The 18,136-nt window shown below is 52.7% G+C and overlaps 2 protein-coding genes across 4 annotated transcripts; both read left to right on the top strand.

The window, feature by feature from the left end:
• Window positions 1-996: 996 nt before the first annotated feature.
• Window positions 997-11,720, top strand: NOTUM (notum, palmitoleoyl-protein carboxylesterase). Of its 3 annotated transcripts, XR_012589919.1 has the most exons (12): window positions 997-1,324; window positions 1,587-1,639; window positions 1,749-1,844; window positions 2,991-3,051; window positions 3,941-3,999; window positions 5,467-5,569; window positions 6,344-6,535; window positions 6,881-6,981; window positions 7,081-7,228; window positions 7,990-8,037; window positions 8,147-10,555; window positions 11,402-11,720. XR_012589919.1 is itself a non-coding variant. In XM_074607710.1 (11 exons), the coding sequence occupies exons 1-11, from the start codon at window positions 1,020-1,022 to the stop codon at window positions 8,451-8,453; spliced, it is 1,473 nt and encodes a 490-aa protein (XP_074463811.1). In that variant the 5' UTR covers window positions 997-1,019; the 3' UTR covers window positions 8,454-10,940. The 3 variants fall into 3 exon arrangements, 2 of the variants coding, with proteins under 2 accessions (XP_074463811.1, XP_074463812.1); XM_074607710.1 differs by lacking the exon at window positions 11,402-11,720 and having other exon boundaries at window positions 8,147-10,940; XM_074607711.1 differs by lacking the exons at window positions 7,990-8,037; window positions 11,402-11,720 and having other exon boundaries at window positions 1,007-1,324; window positions 8,147-10,940.
• Window positions 11,721-12,192: 472 nt separating this feature from the next.
• MYADML2 (myeloid associated differentiation marker like 2) lies at window positions 12,193-18,045 on the top strand. The gene has a single exon (XM_074607712.1). It carries the CDS (start codon window positions 13,707-13,709, stop codon window positions 14,613-14,615), a length of 909 nt encoding a protein of 302 aa, XP_074463813.1. The 5' UTR covers window positions 12,193-13,706; the 3' UTR covers window positions 14,616-18,045.
• The last annotated feature ends 91 nt before the right edge of the window (window positions 18,046-18,136 follow it).

Consider the following 18,136-nt stretch of genomic DNA (forward strand, 5'->3'; position numbering starts at 1 on the left):
CCCGCCCCGGGCACACGGCGGACAATCCTCTCCAGCTGTGAAGAGCAGAGTCCCCCCGACCCGCCGCCGCGCCCCGCAGGCTACCCGGAGCTGCGGGAAAGCCCCGTCCGGCGCCGCTGCAAAGGCGGCCGGTGCCACCGCGTCCCCTCCCGTTCCACGGCGGCGGCACCCCCCGGCCGGCAGCGACCCGCCACCCGCCCCGGCCGTCCGCCGCTCTCTCGGCCCAAATGACGGTCCCGGCTTCCCGCGGCTCCCGAAGCCCGGCACCGCGGAGCACCCCCCCACCCGCGGGGCGGCCCGCACCGACGGCGGCGGGGGGGCGCGGGGGCGGGGCGGGGCGGGCAGCGCCGCCCGCGCGGAGCCGGGGAGGAGCCGCCGTCGGGGCGGCAGCGGAGGGGGGGGGAGCGGGGAGGCGCCGCGGGCCGGGGGGCGCCGCCGCGGGGGCTGCCACGTGCGGGTCCTCGCGCCCGCGCGGCCCGACCTCCGCGGGCGGCCCCGGCCCCGGCGAGCGGCCGCCCCGCGCCCCCGCCGCCCCGCGGGCGAGGCTGGCGGGCGCCGCCGGCCGCCGCCGATCGGCCCCGGCGCCGGCAGGGGCGGCGATGGCGGCGGCGCCGGCGGCGGGGGGCGCGGGGCGCGCCCCGACGGAGCGTCCCGGCGTGCCGGTGCGGCGCAGACCCCCCGCTCCCTCCGCCTCGCTCCGAGGGGGCGGAGGGCAGGGCAGGGCGGGGGCTGGCCGGCTGCTGCCCCACGCGGCGCCCGGGCTGGCGGCGCCCCCGGCGCGCTCCCCGCGCACTCCGTGCCCCTCTGTCATGCTCGCCGCCTGGGAGCGGGCGGCGGGCTCCTGCGCCGGCAGCCGCGCCGCCGACCCCGCGCCGCCGCTGTCCTCGCCGCCCTCGCCGCCCGCCGCCGACCCCCGTCCCCGCGGGCGGCGCGGCGGGGCGCGGCGGAGCGCGGGCGGCGCTGCCCGCCGCCGGGGGCTGGCTGCCGCCGCGGCGAGCGGCGGGTGGCGGCGGGCGGCGATGGGCACGGCGGCCGTGCACCTCCTGCTGCTGCTGGGGCTGCTGCACGCCGGGCCCGGCGGCGAGGGCAGGAAGGGCTGGCGGCGGCGGGGCCCGGCCGCCCGCGAGCGCGGCGAGGCGGCGGCGGCGGAGAGCTTCCCGCTGGACTTCACGGCGGTGGAGGGGAACATGGACAGCTTCATGGCGCAGGTCAAGAGCCTGGCGCAGTCGCTGTACCCCTGCTCGGCCCAGGCGCTGCCGCACGACCTGCGCCTGCACCTCCTGCACAACGCCTCGGTCACCTGCAACGACGGCAGCCCGGCCGGGTGAGTCCCCGCGCCGCCGCCGGCCCCGCCGCGCTCCCGCCGCTCCCGCCGCCCGGCCCCGGCCGCCGCGCGCCCCCGGCCCGGCCCCCGCGGCTCTGGCGCCACCTGGCGGCGACGCGCGGCGCAGCGGCGACAGGTGCAGCGAGCGCCTCCCGCGCGGCGGCGGGGCCCGGCGGGCGCGAGGCCCCGGCCCGGCCCAGCCCGGCGTCGGTCGGGCCCGGCGGCCGCTGACTTCGCGCCGTCCCGGCGCGTTTGTCCGCAGGTACTACCTGAAGGAGTCCAAGGGCAGCCGGCGGTGGCTGCTGTTCCTGGAAGGTGAGTCCCGCCGCCGCGGGCGGCCCCTCCTGCCCCGCTGGCGCCCCCCGCGCCCCGACCCCGCCGCCCGCGGCCCCTCGGGCGGCCGGCTGAGCCCTCTCTCCCCCAGGAGGGTGGTACTGCTTCAACAGGGAGAACTGCGACACCCGCTACGACACCATGCGCAGGCTGATGAGCTCCCGGGAGTGGCCCGCGACACGAGTGGGTGAGTCCTGCCCCCCCGCCGCGGGACGGGCCCGAGGCCCCGGGGATGGGCCGGGCACCGCAGCGGCGGTGGCGTCGTCCTCGCGGGCACGTGGTCGCTGCCGTGTGACAGGGACGTGTCGGCGTGGTGCGGCCCGTCCATCGGTGCTGTGGGAAGATGCCCCACAGGACGTGTTCCCCCCACGGCGCGCGTTCCCCCACGGCGCGCGTTCCCCCACGGCGCGTGTTCCCCGCTCGCTGGAGCCGTCACAGACGCCCCGACGTGCGCAGGCGTTGGGCACGTGGTTGTCACCGGCCGACAGCGCCGGACGTTGGCCAGTGTGTTCTTTCTATGTTAAATGCACGCGTGCACTCACAAACCTGCCGGGGTCTTCAGAGCTGGGGTTTAGTTTTTTCTTTTTAAAGAGTCTCTGTGCTTCTCTTAGCCCTGTCAGAAGAGCCGTTCCCGAGCCTCTCGCTCTGTTTCTTGTGACAGATGCGTTTTCTTGCTGGGTGCCCCTTACCCCGCGGTCAGACGGGCCCCGCGTGCACAGGGAGGAATGGGATCTGGCTTTTACCTTGAGCTGGGTCCTTCCACATTTTCCCCACTTACAGTTGCGTAGCATTACTTAGCCAGCTCAGTGGTTCTCTGTGTGTAAGCATCCATTTGGTGCATACGTGAAGCATTTGTAGCATCTTCCGTCATCGTGCATAAGGTGGAATTAGCACCGTCGATACCCATGCTCGGGGCGCTCCTGACTCAGCACAGAAGTCTTGAGCTTCTCTTTTCATTCTCGCTGCTTATGCTCCAGCTTTCTGAATATTTAAACCTCCATCATTCATACAGATCTTGTAATTGCGTGTGTTGGAATTAACTTGCTAGGATTTGTTTTTTGGAGAAGTGCTTAATTTTACGGATGTGCCACAGGTTCTTCTCTGTGCCACGAGAGGCTTCTAGATAGGCTTCATCTCGCGTGAACCAAATTCTGAAAGTCTCATCTGCCTAGGAACAAATTTAGAAATGTTCCTTCCGCTTTCCTCACCAATGTTTTTCATTGTGGATGTTTGTTTTGTGTGTGGTCAGAGATCCCGCATGAGATTCTTACTGTTTCTCTGAAGTCACAGACTGTCATCTGTACATTCCATGTTTCTTTGTGCCCATCTGCAGGAACTGGGATCCTGTCATCGCAGCCAGAAGAAAATCCCCACTGGTGGAACGCAAACATGGTGTAAGGAGGGACAACGAGGGGAAATAGGTTTATACTTAGACAGCATCTCCTGCCTTGTGGCCAGCAGCAATGCTACAAAGACAGACTAAGACTAGTACTTGCGAGAGAAAATTGTACGTTTCCTCATTTGTTCTAGTTCAGCTCTAACAAGTAGCGTTGGCAAGGTCTGGAGAAACTTTAGTCCAGTGTCCTTGGAGTTGTGGGGTCTAATGAAGACCAACTGGGATATCTCAGAGACCCTTCTCGAATAGCTGAAGTGGAAGATACTGTTGTGCGTGGTAGGCTGATGGTATGTTACACATTTGCCAATGGGAGGGGAGCGTGGAGCAGCTCTTCTAGCTCAAAGAGAGAAACGAGAAAGACACCGGTTTATGTATGCGTCTAAATAGGAGGGAAAGGCAGAAGAGAGGGGTGTTAATTTGCATGCTGCAAGCTGGAGACAAAAATGTGAAGATAACTTCATTCCTGCCAAAACCTCCAGTGGCTGCAGTCAGCATTTACGCTGCATTGACAAGGTCTTCTCATTTTTCACGTGAAAAACGGAAGCACAGAGAGTTTGGCTGTGGCAGGCCGTCCACCGTATCAGTGGGGCAGCTAAGAGCAAAATCTTGGCCCATTGTTCTGTCCACTGAACTCAGTGCTTCAATTAGATTGATAAAAGACACATTATTTATTGTTTTGACTCAGTAAAACTACCAGTGTTCATGAGAAAATTCAGGACAGTTATAATTGTCAGTTGGTGTGCAAGAAGGTAAGTTGTCTAGCTGGACAAGAAACTCTTCCCTTCTCCCCTCCCCAGGGTTTAATTTTCTTCCAGTTACTTGACCCTGTCCTCACCCCTGCTTGCATGTCAAAGGAACGTCAGTGCTCACACAACTCTCTCTTACAGATTCATCCCGTATTGCTCAAGTGATGTTTGGAGCGGTGCCTCTTCCAAGTCTGAGAAAAGTGAGTGTTGCTGATGGGCTGTTGCTGCCCCAGACATCACACATTAAAGGATATGGCCAGACTTCTGTGAAATTACGTGAATGAAGAACAGGCTTTTTCTTGCTGAAGGGCAGGAAAGAATATCAAGCTACTTCCAGATAAAACATCCTGATCTCTTTAGCTCGGGCTGTTCTGACATAGTTCAGAGCCACTGCTTGCAGAGCTGTTACACTGCTGCAGTATGCGACGGTTAGAGGAACCGGATTCCTTTTAGATGAATCTCCAGGTTCCAGCATGTGGCAAATTAAATGGTGTAGCTGAGGAGCCGTGATCTGTTGCATGCGACTTTGGTTTGGCTCATCTGAGAGGCAAGTGCCGTGAATTTGGTTTCAGACTTCTCTATCAGGAGGATATTTGGCCTTTGACAGGAGCCGTCGTGTGTCAGGGTAAAGCTGTCTGCAGGTTTCTTTGTGAAACGAAGAACAGTTCGTCTTGATACATGCATTACCATCGGCTGTCGTTCTGATGATGATGGAACTCTGGGAGTCTGCTCAGAGGAGTCCACTTCCAGATTAAGCTGGATTTTGTGCAAATGAATTATTCTACCTCAGGTGCTTCTCTGGTTTTCCCAGTTTAAGCAGGATCGGTGTCTGGGTGCAGTAATGTCTATAGAAACACCAGGGGCTTAGTTCTCCTCTCGTTTGTTCGCGAAGGGGTTTTTTTGAACAGAATGGAATTACTGTTGATGTACGCTGCTGTGAACAAAAGAATGTGGCCTAAGATGCTCTTGTGACATGGCACTGAAAAGGCAGAAGGTTACTGCTTTTCTTTGAGTTGGTCTGTGAGGTCTGTCCTTAAACCAGAACTCGGTGTCACTCGATGGCTCTTCCACTAACTCGTACATTGAGAAACTGACCACTCATGGATACCACAGGTGCACTTTTTGTCACCGTAAGGGACCTTTTCACTTCATCATAGCTTCTTGTGGTTGTTCCCATGAAGCAGTTACACCTCAGCACGCCTGGCTGCCTTTCGGTGGCTGTCTATGTAGGTGTACCATTTTGTGAAACATTGCTTGTCTGAATTGGCTTTATGAACTGGGGAAAAAAAGGGATGCAGTAAGTTGGAACTGAGATCCTGGGTGGGAGGAAGGTCTGCGTGTTCCTCGTGTATCAAGGAAGGGTCCCAGCGCCTTCCTCTTTGCTCTTGATTTCCTTCTCCGAGATTACCGGTTCCTAAGCGCTGCTGTAGGAAGGCGTGCTCGTGTTATTGTGTATTCTCTTCGCTCTCTATGCAGTCTTTTTCAGGGAAGCGAGCTTTGTACAAGTGGGAGTATCTCTTGCTGGATGTACTTGATAGAGGTGGAGAAAAAGGGCCGGTTTTAGGCTCATGATCCCTTCCTAAGGTTCTTAAGCATTTGTGGAGAAGAAATAAAAGTCTTAGCCTGGACAGGAAAGAGTTTTATTGACACTGATCTATCTCTTCCAGATGAATATGCCTTCATGGGAGCACTGATCATTCAGGAGGTTATAAAGGAGCTGGTGGGAAAAGGCCTTAGCACTGCAAAGGTGTTGCTGCTAGCAGGGAGCAGGTGGGTATCAACAAGATTTCCTGTGGTGAAGACATTTGCACAGTAGAAAGCTGTTAGGGAGGAGGTCTCAGCAGATCCTGAAAAACCTCTTCTAGGAGTACAGTAACACCAACACAGCAAAGCCCGCGTCTCTTCTCAGTTTTCTCCTTTCAGCTGTGCAACAGGGAATGATATAATGTTATTTACTCAGCTTTTGGTCCAGGTACACTGATGAGAAAATGGAGAAAATAACAACGAGGTACAAGCTTTGCAAGAGGGAGGGAATGTGTTCATTCTTCCCTGCATCGAGAATGCTGGCTCCTGTTGGCCCACACCATGAGACACATTCCTCTTGTGAATAGATTCGGGACATCTGAATTAAAAAATCAGACTTGCCTGATGCGGGTGCTCTGAATTGTGCTACGTTGCAGAAAGCTGTGGCACACTCGCCGTGTGTTGCACAGGGGTGTATTATGGAAGTTGCAGAGGGTGAATTTGTCTCACTTCGGGTTCTTCCGGGTTTTAGCAGCCAAACCCCTTGCAAATGATGTACAGCATATTTATCTCCCAGGAGAAAGAACAAGAACAGGGTTTGGTTTCTGAGGTATCAGATGGTTACTCAGCCGTGGCTTTTTTTCTGAGTGTTTTGCAAAGCAAGGAAATATCTTGGTGACCACCAAGTTAGCAGTGGATTGTCCTGTGGGTAGGCAAAGTTATTTACGGAGTGGGAGGGTGCGTGTGCGAGGCCGTGCGTGCTCCGTGACTGCAGCATGAACGTTGCCGTTGCCGTTGCAGTGCTGGAGGGACAGGAGTGCTCCTGAACGTGGATCGCGTGGCAGAGCAGCTGGAGGAGATGGGTTATCAAGGGATTCAGGTTCGAGGCCTGGCAGACTCCGGATGGTTCCTGGATAATAAACAGTATCGCAGAACTGACTGTATCGATACCATAACGTGTGCTCCAACAGAAGCCATCAGAAGAGGAATAAGGTACAGTCAGATGCTCTAAAGAACAATTTTGTAAGAGATTAGAGTGCGGAGAAGATGTCCTCCTTCTCTGTCTTCCTTCATTTTGATACTTAAAGAATATTTATCATCTACATGGGTGGTTTTTCAATGATTTTATTGGAAAAGATGATCATTTAAAATCTAGACATGCAAAAGAAAGCGTACAATTGTAGATGCTCTAAAACGTGTTCAAGGTACAGTGTAGCCAAGAAAGAGCTCTGCGCAGTAAGTTGGAACTATAACCAGAACAGAAACAGACCGGGATATGAAAAGGCTGCTGTTAAGACTGTGCTATGACTTTCATTCTGTTATCGCTTTGTCTTCTAGGTACTGGAATGGTATCGTACCTGAACGCTGTAAGCTGCAGTTTAAAGAGGGAGAGGAATGGAATTGCTTTTTTGGATATAAGATTTACCCTACTCTTCGATGTAAGTATCAAAGGAGAGACATAAAATGTATTCTAGGGTTTCCTCTGTATCCGTAGCTAACTTAGAGCAATTCCTTTTCCAAATTTTTTGTCTTCCTAGGTCCAGTCTTTGTTGTCCAGTGGCTCTTTGATGAGGCCCAGCTTACTGTAGACAACGTACACCTCACTGGCCAGCCTGTTCAGGAGGGGCAGTGGCTCTACATCCAGAATCTGGGTAGGGAGCTGAGAAACACCTTGAAGGATGTGACGTAAGTATTTCATTGAGGAAAACCTGGCACATTTATTTCTAAGAGACATTCCTATCCGGTATCCTAGCAGAATTTCTCAGATCTCTCAGATTCAAGGCCAGGCTGGATGAGGCTTTGAGCAGCCTGCTCTAGTGGGAGGTGTCCCTGCCCAGGGCAGCGGGGGTGGAACTAGATGATCTTTAGGGTCCCTTCCAACCCAAACCATTCTGTGATTCTGCGTGTGTGATTCTGTGATCTCTGCAGAAATCAATGTTGTAAATTTGGTAACTCTTAGTCTACATCAAGAGTGTTGCCTTTTTAATTTCTGGATAAGTGCAAAGTAATTTCCAGCTTCACAATTATCAGCTACCCTTTGTTATTGATAGGAAGGTGGTTTTTTTCTTTCCTACCTCCAAGATGAGGTCTGAGACTCCTTGCCATTGCACGGCCGTTAACCTCACAGGGATGTTTGAAAAGTGCTGACTGTAAAACATGCAGAGAGCGGACGAGGCAACAGAGGAGGAACCGTTAATGCGCCTTACTTGGTTTATGCATTCGGGAGTCTCTTGTTGCAAATGTGCACCGTTAGGCAGGGTGGAATCCCTTTTCTTCTGGATGTTTTCCAGTCCAGTCAGGTTTTATATCATGATAGTCATTGCTGTTTCTAAAAATCTTGCCAGGAGCAGCAAAAATTCCACCCTCTATCTAGTCCGGAAGGTTCTATTTAGCAGGAGTTACTTTGTCCTTCCAAGACCTAATCCTTGTTTCCTTTTTTCCTTTAGCGCTAGCTTTGCTCCTGCCTGTTTGTCTCATGAGATCATTACACGCAAGTGAGTGCTTTTGCAGATTCTATGAAAGGTCACAGGGAAACGGTAGGGGAAGGAACCCTTTCCGGCAGCCCGGCCCCTCTGATGCAGTCTGTGCGGTTTGTCTTTTCAGCCACTGGACAGACATCCAGGTGAAGGGGACATCGTTACCCCGGGCCCTGCACTGTTGGGATCGGAGCCTACACGAGAGCAACAAAAATGGGAAGGCCCCTCTGAAAGGCTGCCCGATTCACCTGATCGACAGCTGTCCCTGGCCCCACTGCAACCCCTCCTGCCCCACTATCAGGGACCAGTTCACAGGGCAGGAGATGAATGTCATCCAGTTCCTCATGCACATGGGTTTTGATGTTCAGAAGATGGCACAGCAGCAGGGCCTGGAGCCCAGCAAACTCCTGGGGATGCTCAGCAGTGGTAACTAGGAAGGGGGCTGCAGAGGGGCAGAGCGATTAGATCCGGAGGAGACTCCAAGCCCTTCTCCCACACTTTCTAATCTTCTTCCTTACGCTCATGCAGGCAGACGCACGCTCACACCCACGCATGCTCAAACCTGTACACACCCACGTGCTCCCACACTCTTGCACACTTAGGATGTGTCAAGAAAGAAAAAAAAAAAAAAAAAAAAAAGGGCAATTTCTTGCTTACACTATTTGACTGGAACTCATTGCCTCCAAACGCCAGGGCTGAGTTTTGGCCATTCATATCCTGTGTTACACAAGGCAATCTGATACAGGGAGTAGCAAAGCCATAAATAGCAGCAATGAGAACCTTCCCCAGATCTAGGACTTCTTCCCTTGCCATGAATTTTACATCATAGACTTGATACAAGTGGTGAAAAAAGCAAGCACTGGATTTCTTTTGTCCAACTAGAAGTGAAGGAATGATTACATGACTTCCTGGAGGTCAGCATCTCATGATGAGTCATAACATACGAACCCAGGACACGTGCTAGGGATGGACACTCTTGTACTCAATTTACTTTCGTATTATTTTATAAAATGACTTTTTTATTACTTTTTTTAAACTAAGCAAGAAATATAAATGATATTGTTTTGTAACATATTTTTTTTAAATAACGAAGAAACCTCTTGCTACTTTGGCAACGTGGACATATTTATTTTAATATGTAAAACGCTATTTATAAGGGCTGACCAGAGAACCATACATATGTCTTTGTAAAGTTGTTTATGCTGCTCATTTGGATGGGTTATCCTTGTGATCACTTGTGCCTGGGAAAAAAGGGCTGAGGGTGGTATTGACGTTTTGTAATAATTAGACTTCTGTGTTCCCCTTGCAGTACGCTTTGTCATTGTTGCTCTGATGAGAGGTTGCAATACGAGGTCTAAGTACAGAGATTTTCACCCAGCGTTGATGCTTGCCTACTTGCACGGCGTTTTCAGCTTGACTGTGATTTGCCAGGTGTTGGGGGCGTTGCATTTTAAGATGCAGGGAGATCTGGTTTTGCAGCAAAGGCCTCTGTTCTAGTGAGAGAAGTGTTTGATCAGACCGTCTGGCCCGTCTTAAAATGGGGAGCACTTGGAACATGAAAGGCAGAGAACACAAGACAAGCACGAACATATTTTTGTTCTTCTAGTCGTTTGCGAACACGCCCACCTCGGAAGGGAGAATCCCCGTTGGTGGTAATGGGAGGAGAAGACGGGAGGGATCGTGAATGCGGAGCTGGAGGGAGCGGGAGACCGTTCCTCGGCAGGGAAAGCGCTTTACGCTGCCGTGTGCGCGGCTGGAGCAGACAAACGTGCGCGAGGAGCATAATGACATCCTTTCTGCAGAGTCCTTGATACCGACTTTGCATTCGCTTGCACTTGCGTAAATGGTTATACAACGCGTTTGGCCACAAAAAAATTAGGGCCTAATTTTAGAAGAATTCCATGCACTTTGAAGATAAGTCTTGCCGGGTTAAAATGGTAATGCTGTTTGTAGCATCCGCTGTCTGAGGTGAGTAAAACCAAAACTGAACAAAACTGCAGCCATTTGGTTACTTTTCATGGGCTTCAGCAGCCAGGCAGCGCCACCCAGGAAATTACCCATCCTGTTGTACAAGATGGGTTTAGTACGCATTTAAGGTAAAAAAGTAGCTAAAGAGAAAATGAACGGTGCTCCCAGCAGAACCGAAACGTAGGAAAACTACGAGTGGAGTTTCCCTAAGAACAATATAGGGATTACTAATATCCTTTATGTTTTAATGACTTGGGTATACAAGTAAAATTGTTCTGATTACATTTTTCATGCCACCAAGTTAAGAGGCTTCTTCAGTACAGACAACATTTGGGAAAGCGTCCAGGAGGATGGGATTCCTTTGGGGCTGGAGTCACGTGGAGTCAAAGTGCTGGTACTTGAGCAGCGTCCGGAATTTCTGCTGTGCGCTGGTTCATCGGGAGCACCGCGGGGACCGCTGCGCGTCAGCTCTTCGCAGGACGACTATATACAAGGTGATGCACCCGTAGATGTGGCAAGTGCCCTGGGCTGCGTCCAGCGATGTATTCCTACTAGGAAACAGTAAAGTGTAAGTGCCACTGTTGAAGTTTGGAATACTTTTTTTGCAGAGCTGGTTACGTGTATCCAGGTAAACTAATTCTAAATCTAAAACATTAATTCAAAGGTTAATTTCTAAAAGGCAAAAAGTGTTTGGGGGGGATATTTTCCTTGCAAGCACAGGAAAAAATCCCTGGGAGTCAGGGGTCACTCTTCTCGCTTAGTGCGCCACTGCAACAGTCTTTTAAAATGCCTCGGAAATATTTTTAAAGGGGAACTTGGCTAATTTATTAGAAAAATTATACAATGTGGTTACATGTCATAGCCAGAAATCGGGATCTGTAACCCAGGAAGTCACATCCAGCTCTATACTTCTTCTTGTACTTGTGCAATAAATATAATTTTCCCAAGCCTTTGGTAAACTGGCACTTCTAAGTTCATCCCCAGTGACATCTGCTGTGTGGAAGCCAGTGGCAAAAAGGGCAAGACTGGAAAATACAATACAGCGTGTTTGTACACTCAGATCTTATGACTAGATGATATTCTTTCTGTCTGAGAGGGAAGAGTTGTCCTCTGGTAGAGGTGAAGGATTAACATCACAGAGAGTCAGGAAGAGCAAGACCTGGGGGTGAGAGCACCTTCACCAGGGGCTCCTTGGCTCTCGCTGCATTTCCTGGTTGTTGTGATGTTAATTGTGCAACTTCCACCCCAAATGAATGCAGGTTTTCTACGTTTAGCACCACAGGTCTTTTTAAGGAAAATGGGAGGGATTTTTGTGAGACACTGAGGTTACAAGACGGTGACAAAGCTGAAGTTAGACACATTTTATCTTAACATCCACAGAATTTTTACTGTTCTCCTACGAATCGTTCCGTAGAGTTATTCCTGGCCTACAAAACACTGGCGGGGAGCTGCTGGAGCGCTGCAGCTGCTTTCCACCGCGAGCAATCCTGCCGTAACCGACGTCTGCCTCCATCTGTCTCTTGTCTTGAGCCACAGCTGGATCACGAGTGACTTTCGGCAGCACTAACGTAAACAGTTCCTGTCCAAGCCCCTGGTCCTGGCTGCCCCAGTTGTCGATGCTGCGTGGATGCACCCGTGCACGTCTGCTGTGTGCATCAGACCAGAGACGCCTCCAGGTTAAAAATAATCCATGTCAGGTGCAAGTTTTCTGCTGGTCTTCTTAAAATCTGAGATTAGTGCCCTGATCCAACTCCTAGAGCAGTTGTGTTGGCAAGATGTGTGAGAGCAAGGGAGGAGGGGGGGAACCAGCAGCCGGGAACCTGCCGCGTTGCCTCCAAAGCCCATTTTTTCCAAGCGGAGACTCTGGAGTTGCGTCCCGGCAGCCTGAGCTGTGGTCGAGGTGCCGCGCAGGGGCCACGCCAGCGCTGGTGCCAGCAGACCTTGCCGGCAGCCGTTTGCTGACATGGGTGTTCTTCCAGGGGCTGGGGGCTTCCAGCTGCCCAAGGTCCCCGAACCGGCCGTCAGAGCCCCCATCCAGCAGGAGGGAGGGTCATGGGGGAAGGCAGAGCCGCGTCCCCCACCTGGACGCACCCGGGCTGCCCCAGAACTACGTGTTACGGTCAAAAACTGGAGCAGACACTCGCTTTTGTCAGATCTTCGTTGTAGTATCTGGCACTGCATGTGGCGATTCGTTGGTTAGGTGTCTCATCGTTACATTAACATACAAATCAGAAACAACAATATTAAGCGATTAAGCAATTATTATTATTGTTACCAAGTGTGAGGGTCGTTAGGAAGTTACAGACTTTGTCAGCACAGCTGATGCCCCCCCGGGCCCATTCAGGGTGGTTTTCGGGCTCCAGGCTGGGCTGGCCCCGGCTCAGGCTGCTCCCTGCAGAGCTCCTGGGAGCTCCCCGCGTCCGCACTGGGACCAGCACGGCGAGAGCTGGTCTGCAGGCGGGGAGTCAGCGGTGCTGCCATCAGGTAAGGGAGGAGTTTTTCTACTATGTTGTGTGTTTCATTTTTTCCCATTCTGAAATTACATCAGAAATTTTCTTGGGGGCTTTCAGAGTTAGAATTAAGAGACTTTTGGGCAGGGGCCAAGTCTGGGGAAACGTATACCAAAAACGGCTACCTGGGAAAGCTTTGATCCAACAGGAGGGAGGGTCTGATGCGATATATTGAAATCTGTCTTCCAAAACAGAGCTAAGAATATCAAAGCAATTTTTTTTGCCTTTTTTTTTTTTTTTTTTACAATTGTATCCAGTTTTGGCATTCAGAGATACGAGAATAACTGGTTCCCGTATAAGTAAAGCAGAGACAGGGAAGAGTTTAAGGAGACGGTGAGGACTAGTGCTCAAAATCTTCACAGCCACAAGCTCTCACTAATGCGCAAAGCACGGCAGGGCCTTTCACAGCAGGCAAATATATTACTGCTCCAGATCAAATGCAGCAAAGTGAGTCAGCTTTTATCATAGCCTCTGGCCTAAATCTTTTTACAGGGCTTGTGATGCCTTCGGGCTCGTGCCCCCGCGCAGGGGGCCCTGGGTCTGCAGGACCGAGCTCCTGCTCCTGCAGCGTGGCTGGATCCCGGCCCGATTCCACGGACAGACCCCGCTGTGGGGTGGCTGCCGGGAGATCCCCGGTGTTCCAGGGACCCCCGCGCTGCCAGAGGAGTAGCAGAAGGATAACCAAGATCCTCTGATGGGGCTCGCAGTTTCAGTGTTAAATAACACCCGCTCACGGCAGTTGAGGGGGGCAGGACTCATTCCAGAACTATTAATATAGCCCCTATTTATACTCCTGGGCTCCTGCGAACAGCGCGGCAGAGAGCTACAGCTGCAGGGCTGAAATGGAATAAACGTCAGCCTCCAGGGAGAAAGCGACCCTTTCGGCCATCACGCGGGAAAGGAGACGGGGAAAGGACAGAGCTCGGGGCAGGTCTCAGACCAGAGGGAGCTGCTGGCGGCACCCTGAGATCGCGGCCGGTGGCAGAGCCAGCCAGTAACGTCCCTGCAGCCGGCAAGTCTGCGCCGAGAGGCTGCCAGAAACGCACATTCAGCGTCAGAGGCAGCACCTCCGGCACCGGGAGGGACGAGGCGGGGATTCGAGCTGCGGCTCTGCTGCTCCGGTACCAGGTGTGACTCAGGAAAAAGCAGCAAAACCCTGAAAGGACGTTTTGTGGGGGCTTTAACTGCATTGTCTGCCGGACTGCAAAGATGATGGAGAGCACGGGAGGGCCGTATCTGAACACGGCGGCTGTGACGTCCCCCGTGGGAATAGCTCGTTTGCTGCAGATGACGTTCGGATGCACCACGTTCAGCCTGGTGGCCCACCGGGGGGGATTCAGTGCAGCCTACGGCACGTTCTGCATGTTTGTCTGGACCTTCTGTTTCGCCATCACCGTCTTCATCATCACCTGCGAATTCACGCACCTGCACAGCTGCCTGAGCATTTCCTGGGGAAACTTCACTGCTGCTTTTGCCATGCTGGCCACGCTCATGTCTGTCACGGCAGCGGTGATCTACCCGCTCTACTTCGTCCAGCTTGACTGTTACCCCATCGGCTGCGAGGTGAGAGACTTCCGCATCGCCGCCAGTGTCTTCGCAGGCCTCCTGTTCGTCGCGTACGCCGCCGAGGTATTCTTAACCCGGGCAAAACCGGGACAAGTCACCAGCTACATGGCCACCGTCTCGGGGCTCCTGAAAATTGTGCAGGCCTTCGTGGCCTGCATCATCTTTGGGGCGCTGGTGAACGACAGCCAGTACAGCAAATACGTGGCGACACAGTGGTGCGTGGCCGTCTACAGCTTCTGCTTTGTGGTGACGGTGGTGGTGGTGGCCTTCAGTGTCACAGGTAAGACGGCCGTGCTGTGGTTCCCCTTCGAGCGCTCCGTGGTCATCTACACTTTTGGGGCTGTGCTGCTCTACATGAGCGCAGCCGTCATCTGGCCGGTGTTCTGCTTCGACAGCAAGTACGGCTCCCCGCGGCGCCCCGGGCTCTGCGCCAAGGGCAGGTGTCCCTGGGACAGCCAGCTGGTGGTCGCCATCTTCACCTACGTCAACCTCCTGCTCTACATCGTGGACCTGGCCTACTCCCAGCGCATCCGCTTCGTCTCCCACCTCTGAACTGTGGCTCTGCCGCCGCACAGCCGCCCCGGTGCCGTGAGGGACGGCCACTGGGGATGCGGGGAAGTGGGTGCTGGCCAGGCACGGGCATGAGAGCCATCAACCAAACTTCGAGGTCAAGACCGACTGGACCAGCAAATCATAGAATCATGGAACGGTTTGGGTTGGAAGGGACCTTAAAGCCCATCCAGTCCCACCCCCCTGCCCTGGGCAGGGACACCTCCCACCAGACCAGGTTGCTCCAAGCCCCGTCCAACCTGGCCTTGAACCCCTCCAGGGACGGGGCAGCCACAGCTTCTCTGGGCAACCTGGGCCAGGGGCTCACCACCCTCACAGCAAAGAATTTCTTCCTTAATGTCTAATCTAAATTTCCCCTTTCACTTCAAAACTGTTACCCCTCGTCCCATCGCTACACGACCTGTAGCTGCAGCTGATGCTGGGAAAAGCCCATGTCCCACATCGCCCAACATCTGCCCCAGCCGCCTGGAGAAACAATGCAGTTCGGAGCGTGGAAAACGGCCTTTCATCTCCGGGCCACAGGAATGGCTGCTGCAACAGAGGGTCTGCAGGCTACTGGGCTGCTGAGCCCAATATTAGGAAAGACACTGAGGATTTTGAAACTCTTACCAACGCTTAACCGTAATCAAGTGACTACCCAGGAAGTGGGAAAGTTAAAAGCTGCATCAAGGAACACCAGCTCTGGGGATGAAAAACAATCCCTCAGAGTTTGGGTTAGTTTGGGCTGTGTGGTGAGATGTGAAATGCTTGCAAGTGTGGGAAATTCCAGTCGGGATGTTTCTGAGAAGAACATCATAGCTGTAAGAGTATTTTGAAGATTACCAGTCCTTTCCCTTCCTCTCCTCTCCCTTGCTGTTTAGCGCAGGAAAAGAATATCCTCAGGCACGCACCTTGGGGGGAAGCATGGGGTATTCCTATTTAGCAAACACTGAGTCATTACAGGAATGAAAATTTGCGAAATCAGGGCTCTACTGCCAAGAAACAGGGTGCAGAAAAGAGCCGAACGGCAAAATAACTGCGTGTAGCTTGACATCTTCGCTCGAGCAGGACCAGAAGGTACCTTGGCACGTGCTTTGTCTCGGTTCATGTGCCACCGTTTATTTATACTGATGTCAGGAATTCTTCTTCTGCAAGCTTAAAGATCAGTTCTGGGGGGAGGGGGGGGAAGGGACGCAGAGATTAACCGATCTCGCAGTGCTGCGTGAAAGACCAAACCTGGGCGGGGGTGGGCACGGACGGGACACGACAAAACTTGTGTAGAATGGTGACAAGTTGTGAGCGCCGCCGCAGAGCAGAGCGGGCACGAGGATTCCCGATCTCTCTGCGTCACCGAGGAGCTGCATTTCTCTGGCCCATCCCTGACAAAACACCCGCTTTGAAGTCCCACACTGCGTAGCTCAGATTTCAAGCTTAATAGGAAGAAATGTTCTTCGTTTCTGATCCAGGGAGAAGCCAAAGCAGCCCGAGTACTTGTGCAGAAAGCATGCGGTCTGGATAGGTTTGATTAAAATCTAAAGTAGCTGACTGTCAGAAGCAAGATTTATTTTTTAACCAAATTAAAATAAAGCTGAATGGCAGGCATACATGCTGCATCTCCAGAGATTTGTGTACTTTCATCTTGCTCTCCACACAGCTTCTGTTTCACCAGGAATAGCCCTTCGGCTTTCTGCCGGAAAGCACAGATCAGTTTATTTTGATGGATGGAGCCTGAACGCAGCCCCAAAAAAGTATATAGACAAGACGTCCGAGGCTTGACTGACATTCTTTGTGGCAGAGTCACTCAGGAAAAAGGAAGGAAACTTAACTTTTCATCAGTGCTTTGTATGGGGTTTGAAAGGCAAAGGAAAAAAACGTTGGGACAGATTGTGTTGGATAATTCTGCTACTGAGTGAGAACCAGCCTTTAGCGGTGGGAACCATTAGCCCATGAAACAGGCCAAGAATCAGCATCCAGCATAAAGGGAATGCGGGAAACAGCCTCCCGAGGGGAAAAAGAGCCTCCCGAGGCGGGAAACAGCCTCCCGGGGGCTCTTCCCTCCCGCACGTTCCCCCCAAGGGCAGGAAGCCGGGATGGTGACGGCCCAACAAGACGCTGCCCAGCGCGTTCCAGGGCAAGACCCAAGACCGTCTACTCTAGAGATAAAACAGGGTGGGAGAGAGCTCCGTTTCTTGCCACCCAAACAAATTAAGGGGTTGTACAAATAAGAAATGCAAACTTGGGAAAAGAAATCTTTTCTGTTGCAGGAGGCAGCGTACAAAGAGCCATTGCACACAACAGTAACCTCGAGCATTTACGGTGTATCCTTTTTAAACCTGCCAACCTGGACAAATCGATCTGGGTCACGCTTGAAAATGACACGTTTTTTTATTATTACAGAGCACTAAAAATCAAAGAGGTGACTGTGAGCCATCACGGCTTCTCTTACAAAATTCAGCACAGCAAACCCAGGAATGCCCCTCCAGGAAAGCCCCTTCCCGCAGCCTCCGGGGCGGCTCCGAGGGGCCCAGGGGAGGCCGGCAGCGGGACGGCGGCGTCCAGGGCTGCAGCTCCCAGAACGACGACGCGTCTGTCGGGAATGGGGTCTGTCGGAAGCTCCTCACGCTTTTTTTGCTTTTTGCTGTGAAGAGTTGGCACCAAGTAGGAGCAATTAGCAGGAGTACGATAAAATCTGCTAATGACACGAGTTGATGCAACTTACCCAGTGCCAGAAAGGCCCAAGAGAAACAGGTAACTGGGAAACAATGGGGGTGAAATTTAGTGCCGTCACAATAAGGAGCAATTTAACATGGAAATGATGATCCCAGTGACTGGAGGAGTGGAAAGACAAGTCATTGCCAAGAACAGTGTGTTCAGATTTAGCTTTCTCATCTGCCAGCCAAAGACTGAGCAAAAAATGTTAGCATGGTCAAAATGGCAAAAAAAGATTGTGTGGACAACAATCCACCCTTTTAGGAGGAAAAAAAAAATCAAAACCTCATGCTCCAGTGGTTAAAACACTCACCAACCAGTGGAAACTATGAGATTACCCAATCTAGGACAGAGAACATCCGATATCTGCTTAATATGATTTTAACAACCAACCCTGTCATGATTCAGTTAATTAAAACCCCCTTTATTTCCAGAGCTCGTCTTTCCCCTTAATTAGTAAGTCAAGTAACTTGTCTGCTGCCATCCCGTGTCACCAGTCAGTCTCAAATGTTTTTGGTAAACTATTGCCAGCAAGTACATGCCTTAATTTTGAATTATGGATTTGTGTTTGCAAACAATCTAGACGGTTCCTAGAGGATCCCAACCCGAAATATATATATGTAAAAAATCTTAATCTTTAACGGGTTGGACTTTGGTTACGTTCTTTTTTTTTTTTTCTTCTCTGTCTGAAGACCGGGATTCAGTGACCCCAAAAAACTATGTTTAAGAACGTTCCTCCGCAGGAGATGCGCCGAGATTTGTTTCTGTGGATAAAGGAGTAAGAAAAAAGCCCGAGGAGAGGAGAGAAGCCGCTG

Source organism: Larus michahellis, chromosome 14, assembly GCF_964199755.1.
Source record: "Larus michahellis chromosome 14, bLarMic1.1, whole genome shotgun sequence".
Taxonomy (NCBI): Eukaryota; Metazoa; Chordata; class Aves; order Charadriiformes; family Laridae; genus Larus; species Larus michahellis.

Bases quoted from the DNA above. Each gene is read 5' to 3' on its own strand.
- MYADML2 (XM_074607712.1), top strand. From the start codon at position 13,707: ATGATGGAGAGCACGGGAGGGCCGTATCTGAACACGGCGGCTGTGACG.
- NOTUM (XM_074607710.1), top strand. From the start codon at position 1,020: ATGGGCACGGCGGCCGTGCACCTCCTGCTGCTGCTGGGGCTGCTGCAC. The intron at 3,052-3,940 runs GTAAGGAGGGAC...TCTCTCTTACAG, and splicing joins TGGTGGAACGCAAACATGGT to ATTCATCCCGTATTGCTCAA. The intron at 8,038-8,146 runs GTGAGTGCTTTT...TTGTCTTTTCAG, and splicing joins CATGAGATCATTACACGCAA to CCACTGGACAGACATCCAGG.